A 10,808-nucleotide genomic window follows, 5' to 3' on the forward strand; every position below is an offset into this window, starting at 1 on the left:
TCTTTTAAATAATGTGACTAGTAATATCGATTTGCAAAATAGAACGTCAATAGATAATATGTTGTTAAATTTAACGTCTATTATTCATGATGTAACGGATCCTATATTTCGTCAAAATGTTACTATTAAAAAAGCTGTCTCGTTTAGCCAGACAAATATTGTTAAAAACATGTCATGGTTTGACTATGAATGTGAACGGTCCAGGCAGTTGTATATAGATGCTTTGTCAAAATTTAACCGTTTTAAATCTCCAACAAATAGGGAACAATTATGCTTGTTAAAGGCTAAGTATAAGGCTATAATGAGGAGAAAACGAAATTGTTATAACCTCAAGCAAGTTAAGGAAATTGAAAATTTAAGGTTGTCAAAACCAAAGGAGTTTTGGAAATATTTTAAAAGAAAAAATGTTGTTTCTAATAATCTTTCCCTAGAGTCATTTTTCAAATATTTTTCTGAACTAGGAAATGATATATTTCAAAATGTTAATGTTGAATCTGAGGATTTTGCCTCAACTCATGATTTCAATTTTAGTGATGATGCTGATGACTTTTTAGATCGACCAATATCTGTTTAATGAAATTATAGATGCTGTCAATTCCTTGAAACGAGGAAAGGCTTACGGACACGATTTTCTATTGAATGAATATTTTATTGAGTCGATTGATATATTGTCTTCACATTTATGTGATATATTTAATAAAATACTTGATAGCGGGTATTTTCCAGATAATTGGACTGAAGGAGTAATAATTCCTTTGCATAAAAAGGGAGATAAGAATGAGGTAAATAATTATAGAGGCATAACTTTAGTTAGCTGTATGTCAAAAATATTTACATCTATTATAAATAAAAAGAATTTATAGCTATTGTGAAGAAAATTGTTTACTGTCAGATGCCCAGTTTGGGTTTAGAAAAGGCAAATCTACTGTTGATGCTTTATTTGTGTTATCATCTATTGTTCAGAAATATATTAACGACAATAAACGTTTGTATTGCGTATTTGTTGACTTTAAAAAGGCCTTTGACAGTGTTTATAGAAATGCACTTTGGTTAAAATTACATAAATCAGGTATTAGGGGTAAAATTATTGCGTATTGTTAAGGATATGTACAATAAAAGTTAAATCATGTATTAAAGTGTGTAATAGTTATTCAGAGTTTTTCGAATATGCTGTAGGCTTACGTCAAGGGGAGATAATTTCGCCGGTTTTATTTTCTCTTTTTATTGATGACATTGAGTTATTTTTGCAGCATGATATAAATTGTGGTTTACAGTTAAATGATATCATTTTAATATTGTTGCTTTTTGCAGACGATATGGCCATTCTAGGCAATTCACCTGAGGAAATAAACAATAGTTTAGTTTTATTACATAATTACTGTACAAAGTGGAGTCTAGAGGTTAATGTAGATAAGACTAAAGTTATGGTTTTTAGGAAGAGAGGTGGTTTGTTGTCCTCTGAAAATTTTTTTGTATAATGACAAACGTCTAGAGGTTGTAAATGATTTCAATTATTTAGGTACAGTTTTCAATTATACTGGTAATTTTGCATTAAACCAAGAACAGCTTGTTGGTAAAGCTTTGAAAGCGTTAAATGTATTACTGAATAAACTGTAATAAATATAAACTGAAACCGAAGTTATTATTGCCAGCTTTTTGACTCTTTTGTTGGATCAATCTTAAATTATGCAGCTGAGATTTGGGGCCACAGTAAGTCTAAAGAAATTGAAAGAATACATCTAAAATTTTGTAAAAGAATATTAAATGTAAAAATAAAAAACTGAAAATGTAACTTCATATGGTAAATTGGCTCGTTTTCCATTGTATATTGGAAGATATGTTAAGATAATAAAGTATCGTTTTCGTTTACTTGAAACAGATAACATTATTCTTAAAGAAGTGTATAATTTGTGTCTCAGTGATTGTAATAACGGTAAAAGTAATTGGTTAACTAAGGTAAAAAAATTATTATATCAATATGGTTTCAACTATGTTTGGGATCATCCTACTATTGTTAACAGTAAATCGTTTATACCTTTGTTTAAACAGTGACTGATAGATACTTTTGTTCAAAATTGGCATGTTGATTAAGAGAATGGCGGTGTCTTAACATTGTATACAAACTTAAGGAAACTTTTTTGTATGAGCAATATCTAAAAATAATACCTAGTAACAGAAAGTTGTTTATTAGTAAAATAAGAATGTACTCTCATTTCTTACGTATACAAACAGGTAGATATGGTACGAATAGAGTTGCTAGAAAAAACGTCGTTGTACATACTGTAATACACAGGACATTGAAGATGAATATCATTTTATACTTATATGTCCTTGCTATAATAATATTAGAAAAAAATATATTAAACGTTTATTATATCAATCCAAGTGTAATTAAACTTGTAGAGTTGTTAAATTCAAAAAATAAGATTATTTTGAAAAAATCTTGCTTGTTATATTAAACTCGCACTTTCTCATAGAACTTCTATTACTTATAATTAAATACAGTTCATCCTCTCAAAATATGAATTTGTGATAATGTGCTATTTTCCATTGTGACATCAAATCATATATACTATTTATTTATGTATATGTATAATGATTATGTACTTATTGTACAAGTCTTGAATAAACTGTTTGTTCTGTTAAAAAAAAAAAAAAGTAAAATATTTTTTACATTTTTTTTTCTTAAAGCATAATCTTCAAACTTCAAATCATAATGTTCCTTATCATCAACCACATCTTATGTGTCAAGGTTGATAACTCTGGCAAAACTATTTCCATAATTATCTCCCCTAGGATTGAGATTTTTCATTAAAAATATTTTTTTTATTGCAACTTCATTATTTGTATCCACTTAAAACTTCAAATATATCTTCCTTTACATCATCGCCAACATGATTTGTGAAAGACTTTTTACAGAATTATTCCTACAGAATATGTGACTTCAAATGTATAAAGTATATTTTAAGACTAGGCTTTAACTTAAAATTGTGTTAAAAATTTAATAAAACTAAATTATTTTAATAATTATTTCTCCATTTTCTTCATTTCTCAAGGCATCTAAGTTACTTATTATCACCAACATCACATGTGATAAATTTGTTACTCTAATATTTCTGTAATTTACCCCCCCCCCCTCCCCCTCGCTTTTGACTTTAGATAATTAGATAATTGTTCAGACAGTTCTTTGTCATTACTCAACGTTTTATTTAAAGAGTTACATCCTCTTTGAACTATGATTTTCACATAAGTTTAGCTCTTATCCACAGGCACGAGTATCGGACCTGGGAAGAAAAAATATGACCAGGTTGATAAAAATATCCTGTGTTCATCTTAAAAGTGTCAAAAACCAAAAAAAAAAATGTAAATTATGACCCCCTTTAAAAATATACTATAAGTTTTTTCTTCCCAGGTCCGATACTCGTGCCTGTGGAATTAACCGCAATATTTGTTTACAATTTTGGTTCTCATCGTGCGAAAAGCTGAATGTCAAATTAATACTTACGAGCAAGGAACCAGGCATCAATGTGCGAAACGGTGCGAAACTTTTCAGTGTCGTTGCCATTGGCAAATCAGATGAATCATTACAAAATATCGAACAGCTGATTATAAATGGCGTAGGAAGCAATCGAAAAGACCGTGGAGGGGTTGAAACTCGAATCTCGCGTATACCAGATGCTACTGACGGTTGTGAGTGGTCCCAGTTAATGTATTTAGTAGTATTATTTAGTGAATTTAAGTGATTTTGTCCCTTACTTTCCTGACAAACATGCGTTAGTCTATGTTTACGTTCCGAATTGTTGTGCCGCAATTCTGTCTACCAAGGATTTTTAGCACGAATTCGCTCGTTTCCTGATAGATATTTCATGAACGGGAAGGGCTAGAGACTTGGGATTGGTCTCATTTTGAAGCTTAATACAAACGTGAAATAGTGATAGAAGTTTTCTTAATTGTCTGGTCAATTGTTTTCACAACAGCCCGGGAAATGAATCACTTGCTCGTAGGCTCGAATCTGGAGTTTCCGGCCTTCTCTTAACTTATAGTATATTTTTAAAGGGGGTCATAATTTACATTTTGTTTGGTTTTTGACACTTTTAAGATGAACACAGGATTTTTTTATCAACCTGGTCATATTTTTTCTTCCCAGGTCCGATACTCGTGCCTGTGGTCTTATCTTCCTTTAAATATTGTGTCCAGTAATTGATTAGTCGAGTGGAGCTGTCTCCTCTGACAGCTCTTGTTTCATATGCTAACAAAGACATCTCAATGCAGAATGGGTCAAAGTATTGAATAGTAAAATTATACTTAATGAATCCATGCTAGCTCAATGTTTATTTGTTTTATTGTTTCAGATTATGATGCTTCCAAAGACTAAAGGAAAAAAAAATTGTACACCCACAGAAGTCCAGCCCTATGACCTAAAATTGTGTTGGTGTGACGTTAAACCCAACAAAAATACAATTTTTCAGTCACATGTCTGTTACATATAACAATAGAGAATTCTTATATACTTAAATTACATATTTTTGAAGATGTTGCTACTGTTTTATAACAATTAATTGTGACATAGAAGTTCATATCAATTTGTCTGCACAATCAGAATAATTATTACATTGCCTTTTATGAATGATAGTCAGAATTGTTTTACACTAGAACATGTATTTTGTTATGATTTTGTTCGTTTTCTATTGCAGATTTTTATCAGGAGGAGTAAAGCAGTATATGTTGAAAATTTTGTTTGTTATTCTTACATTTAGTATATCCTTATCATACTGATCACATAGAAGAACATGAAAATTTCTAGGTATTGTACTTTTAGCTTTTGTTTCACAACAACAACAACACATTCAGGTAACAGTTACTTTAATCAAGTTTTACAGAGAAGGTGTTTTCATGAGCTGCTTGTCCCCTGTAGTCCTGAAAAAAAAGAATATGCATTTAATGTCAACCATTTGTCTTGTGGTTGTTGCCTACACAAATCATTGAGAGCAGTTATCTAGTTCACCATTTTTACAATCATAACATTACTATGTTAACCACAATCATTCAGTTGCCTCTTGAATTCTTTACTTAGTGGTACCCTTTACACTCTAATATTCAGGGGTGACATATATTTGTGCAATATTTTCTTTGTTCAGGACGACTTTGACAGAAAATTCGTGTTTTGAGACAATCCCCCATTCGTATGTCACGTGATCTGCTAATGGCTGATTTGACCCGTTATTGGCATGTTTACTAGATGTTTGAAAAAGGTAAATGCACCAGGACGCATTCAAAATACAAATTCACAAAAAGTATACAGTAAAAGAGGAATAAAAATACTTTAATTCTACATACATTCATTTAAGAATTTAAAAATCATTCGTTCATAAACACTAAAAGTTTCACTAGTGATCCGTAATTGGCCAACTCACTGTACGCTATGCTCTTATTAATGGAAAGCACATGTATGTGCAGTGTAATAAATATACATTTAACCTCTGAAAACTAAATGATAAGATAACATGCAGAAGAAAGAACAAATAAATATCGATTTCTATGTCAGTGTTAACAATTATTACTTGAACTAACTAGAACTCCGCGAGCCGGATGTGTCGCCTTGTGAACAATATAGTTAGGAGAAATGGCCAGGACAAAAATGAAATTTGAAAATCAACAAAGGGCAATTAATCAAATAATAAGAAATGCAGAGCTGCAGTTTCTGGGCACTGAACTTCTTATCAATAAGATCTATCATCCTATTAAGTTTCAAGTCTAAAGCTTTAATAATTTATGAGAAATGGCCTGGACAAAAATAAAGTTTGAAAATTAACAAGGGCAATAACTCAAAAAATAAGAAATGCAGAGTACCAGTTCTTGTGCACTGCACTTCTTCTTAATGAGATCTATCATCCTATGAAGTTTCATGTCCATAGCTTTTATACTTTAGGAGAAATGGCCCGGACAAAAATAAAGTATGAAAATAAACAAAGGGCAACAACTCAAAAAATAAGAAATGCAGAGCACCGGTTCTTATGCACTGCACTTCTTCTTAATGAGATCTATCATCCTATGAAGTTTCAAGTCCATAGATTTTATACTTTAGGAGAAATGGCCTGGACAAAAATAAAGTATGAAAATTAACAAAGGGCAGTAACTCAAAAAATTAAGAAATGCAGAGTACCAGTTCTTGTGCACTGCACTTTTTCTTAATGAGATCTATCATCCTATGAAGTTTCGTGTCCATAACTTTTATACTTTAGGAGAAATGGCCTGGACAAAAATAAAGTATAAAAATTAACAAAGGGCAATAACTCAAAAAATAAGAAATGCAGAATACCGGTTCTTATGCACTGCACTCTTTCTTAATGAGATCTATCATCCTATGAAGTTTCAAGTCCATAGATTTTATACTTTAGGAGAAATGGCCCGGACAAAAATAAAGTATGAAAATTAACAAAGGGCGATAACTCAAAAAATAAGAAATGCAGAGTACCGGTTCTTATGCACTGCACTTTTTCTTAATGAGATCTATCATCCTATGAAGTTTTCAAGTCCATACAATGAAAATGGTCTAACTAAGAAAATTAATCCGAACACCAATATCTTTAATTCAGTTGTTAACGCTGTACAGACGTTTAAAGTGTTGTTTACGTGACGTCACAATATAGCGCCAAACAGCACGTGCACAACAATCAAATCAAGAACGCTATTTTAATGTCGCGAACGAGTTAAGTTTTACACTTATTTCACTTTTAATAATTTGTATTTCGCTTGAAAAATTATAGAGTAAAATAAAATAAACAAACAAAGATTTATCAACGTTTTCAAAATTCGTTTTTCTCAAAACACACGGTAGATTTAACGACAGTTATTTTCAACCCACTGGAACAGCCTTTAAAGAACGTTTCTATTGGAAACTCTGAGGCGAAAACAAATTTAACCACCAAACATAAAGTCCAACTTTATTATAATAATTATATTTTTTCTTGACGTGTAAGAATGGAAATAGATATCTCTTCTTCATGCATTGTTGTATAATAATGCACGTTTTTCGTTCAAATGCTTTGTAATTAATCACTCAGGCCTATCGGCCTTCGTGATTATATTACTACGCATTTGAACTCAAACCGTACATTATTCTACAACAATGCACTCAGAATTGATATCTATTTCCTAAATAGCGTATAAAGTCCTAAATTCATAAACAGTCCAGTGTTTGCCCAAGTTAATGGTTATTGTTCTATTTGAAAAATATATATCTAAAAAAAGTTATATACATGTATATAGTCATATTCATCACAACCAATAACCACATGACCTCTTTTGCTATTCACACCAACCGAGAAGGGCTTTTTGATGTTGCTGATAATTATCCTGTTTCTTTGGTAATTATCTTTTGAAATCTGATGTACATTGTAAGAGCCATACCCGCACATATAAATATTACCTTCTTCGTCTGTTGCCAAACCCGTTATATCTGTCAAATAGCCCTCATCGCGGCTTTTATAGAACCAAGATTCTTGAACAACGTTTTCATTATTATCGGCATAACCAGTAGTGCTGGTACTTTTGAAACAGTGAAGTTTGTCAAATTCTGAAACAATTATTGCATTAGTGTCTCTGTAAAGCAAACGTAGAGTTCCATCCACTCCAAACTGATAAGGGACGCCACGTGAGTTTTCAAAACTGATTGATTTAAATATACGACCAGTTATCGCATTTCTAATTTGAAGAAATGGGTTTTCATTGTCTTCAAAAAGAACAGCAATGTCCTGGTCATTTCCAACTTTATCAACGCCAAATACGTCAACTTTTGTCGGAAATTGGCCTACTCTGTGAGCATTATATGTTTCAATGTCATACGTTTCGACTGATTTAGAAAAAGACACTGCGATTGTCTTGTCATTGACATGACACATGTCAATAGGCTGATCATTAAGACCTTTTGTAAATACTAGAGAAAAATTTTCTTTGAAGATTTTTAGTTTCTTGTTGGCGTTATCAATCATAATTAATCGTTCGTCAGGCAGAATTTCTATAGCATAAATTTTACAACGTTCTTTATCTCCTGGGCATCGAACTTTATAAGAAAATCCCTGCTGATTTATGTTTCTATTCATCATACTGGGGGTTTTCACTTTTTTATTAAGATTTTGTGTAATATTGGTACAGCTTGAGGCACCAGGTGTGTCAAAATGGACAGTCTGCAAAGCCACTTCATCAGTTTGCGTAGTGGCATTACATTTTGATTGAACTATTTGCACCGATGATTCTGCCTTTTCTTCTAATGTATGAACTGGTCTAGGGATTTCGTCGCTTGACACACTTACATCAGTGTTTGCTCCTTGTTGTTCATTCAGAGACGCGGGCAACATTGATACGTTTGCAACATTTCTGATTGTTTCCATGTCAAGTGTACTTTCAAAAATAAGTGACTTCATTTCTGTCATATTTTCTGCTTTGATTGTTTCATACAAATCCTTCGCTCTGCTCAATATAAGATCAGGGATAACACTTCTCTCAACAGAGTTCCCAGATTCCATAACAAATTCAAATACTTTCCTAAATTCTTCTCCCTCGACATCTGCTTCTTTACATTTCGTTAAATTCCTTTCATGATAATTTACTTCTTTTGAGACAAGATTAAGTGTATCGGACTCAACATTGACCTTTGCTTGTGACATTTTTTCATAAATACTGTTGAAAAGACTTTGCTGTTGTAATTGCACTTTAGACAGCTGATCTTTATAAGTGGTTATATTTTCTTCTGATTCTCTTTTTGAAGCCGTTGAAGTGTTTTGTAGTTGAGTTAATGTTTCTTCTACACGGGCATGCATGTTCTCATTTACAGGGGTATTAGCTTTTGCGATTTCATTCACCGAATTACATTTACGGTGACACTCTGCTAAACACGTGACGCAAATATATTGTTCGTGATCTTCACATTTATACGCCACAACAGTGTCGGGATGGTCAAGGCAATTCATCATTTTTTTCATTGCTGCAATTGTTGTAAATTTATCTGAAATATTTTCACCTTCGAACAACTTATGATCCCTTGACAGTTTATTCTTTCTATGTTCACGAGCACAACTAGCACATAAATGTTCAGAACAATCTGTACAAAATGTACTTGCTTCTTTTTCAATATTTTCAAAGAGACAAGGTTCACACGAGAAGTTCGTTTTGTTTACCGAATTTTCTTCTTTACTGTAATGAAGCACCCCAACTGCTCCAAACACTTCAAACAGTTTATCAGTCTTAACAGCCATATTCGTGCTTGTCATTGTATTCGAATGTCCTAAAAAGTTAATATCCAAACACTATTTTATTCAAAACATCCGTGTCATAAATCTATATGGCGTATACAGGCACTTTATGACACAATTTTAACTTTTAAGTGTAAGTTAACAAAAACCGGTTTTATAGATATCGTTTTACATGTCGTAAATACGGTGTCCTTAAAGTGCTATCAACACATGGCAAACACATATTATGTACATTGTATTTTCAAACTACTCAGTCGTGGTAAACCTAGTTTAAATATTTCGTGTTACGTCTTAATAAGTTTGCGGTATTTCTTACAGATTGTCTTTTATCAATATTATAGACCATAATCATTTGATTATACTATGTCAAAAGTATGTACGAGAGTTTAGCCCTGAGAATAAAGTTATTATAATGTACATTTTGCACAAAATTACATTTTTATGTGTTGATATAAATCAATGTTTACTTCTTTAGAAAGGAAAACATACATTCTATAATGATTAAATAGCGGTTTTTGAGAAAGGTTTAAATATATTTTTGTTACCTAAAAAAAGTATATGAAAACATTTGTCATAAAAGTAGCAAAATGAAAACGAGGTAGCATTTTGACCTCAATATCAAAAATGAATTCACTATTGCCAAAAAGCAGCATATGGCATATGAAAAAGATGGTTCTGGTAATTGGCCAATGATTAACATTTTGGATACTATAAAAGTTCACCAAATGAAAAAAAAAAGTTTTTTAAAAATAGGAATAAAGGCATTTCTGAGGCATAATTGGCTTTTAACAGCATTTTGCGGACCCTCCCCTGAATTCATATTTTAGCACTGAAATGAATCACGTGTAGTAATTATTATTATCATTACCCCTTACTGATCGTAGATCGTGTTCTTGTTTTTCCAATTTAACTTATTTCATGACAATGGCCCTAACAGTGCTCCGTACACATTCAGTCTAATCAATATGTTTTATCACGAAGTAAATAAAGTTGAATGCATATTTGAAAGCGGAAGAAATCCATTTGTTAAAGCTTAAGTTTAAAGATTTGCAAAGTTAACACGCTTGAAAAGCCATGAAATAATAAACGTACATCTCTCGTGACATCAGCCCGCGCACATCTACCGTCTGTAGCTGTGTGAAATGAATTAAATAAAAATATTTACAATAGAATCAGTGTTTTTGTATCTTGTTAAAGAATATAATAGTAGGTCTACTGTAACTGTAAAGTAAGACAATCGTAAGGTTTGTCAAAAATTAACAATTCTTTAAAAGGAAGACTTACTGTCAGGTCTTTAAAGAAAAAAGTGTTGGAGCACCACACTTAATACTGTAATCCGGTATATACCGGACAATACGCTTGAATGCACTCGACTTGACATCCGCTAAAATGCATTTTAAAACGTCTTATTCATCTCTACACACCGATTTATATACGGTAATGAATGTTAAATGTGAGAATCCAGGGGAAAAAAACGATATTTTTCTACTTTGTGACCATGATTATTGCAAATGCGTCTAGAGGTACTGCTCCAACAAAGTATTTAAGAAAATGATT

General features: G+C 31.8%; 1 protein-coding gene across 1 annotated transcript; it reads right to left on the reverse strand.

Moving 5' to 3' along the window:
- Window positions 1-4,891: 4,891 nt before the first annotated feature.
- On the reverse strand, window positions 4,892-9,254 carry LOC132717125 (E3 ubiquitin-protein ligase TRIM56-like). Its single transcript, XM_060700529.1, has 2 exons — window positions 7,430-9,254; window positions 4,892-4,917 (listed from the first exon to the last, which is right to left on the reverse strand). Exons 1-2 carry the CDS (start codon window positions 9,252-9,254, stop codon window positions 4,892-4,894), a joined length of 1,851 nt encoding a protein of 616 aa, XP_060556512.1.
- Window positions 9,255-10,808: the final 1,554 nt, after the last annotated feature.

Source organism: Ruditapes philippinarum, unplaced genomic scaffold, assembly GCF_026571515.1.
Source record: "Ruditapes philippinarum isolate M1 unplaced genomic scaffold, ASM2657151v2 ctg516_1_1_1_1, whole genome shotgun sequence".
Lineage (NCBI taxonomy): Eukaryota > Metazoa > Mollusca > Bivalvia > Venerida > Veneridae > Ruditapes > Ruditapes philippinarum.

What these genes read in the sequence shown, in the direction of transcription:
- LOC132717125 (XM_060700529.1), bottom strand. Translation starts at nt 9,254, where the DNA reads ATGGCTGTTAAGACTGATAAACTGTTTGAAGTGTTTGGAGCAGTTGGG. An exon ending in TTTGGCAACAGACGAAGAAG is followed by an intron (nt 4,918 to 7,429) that starts GTAATATTTATA and finishes CTTTTTTTTCAG; the next exon opens with GACTACAGGGGACAAGCAGC.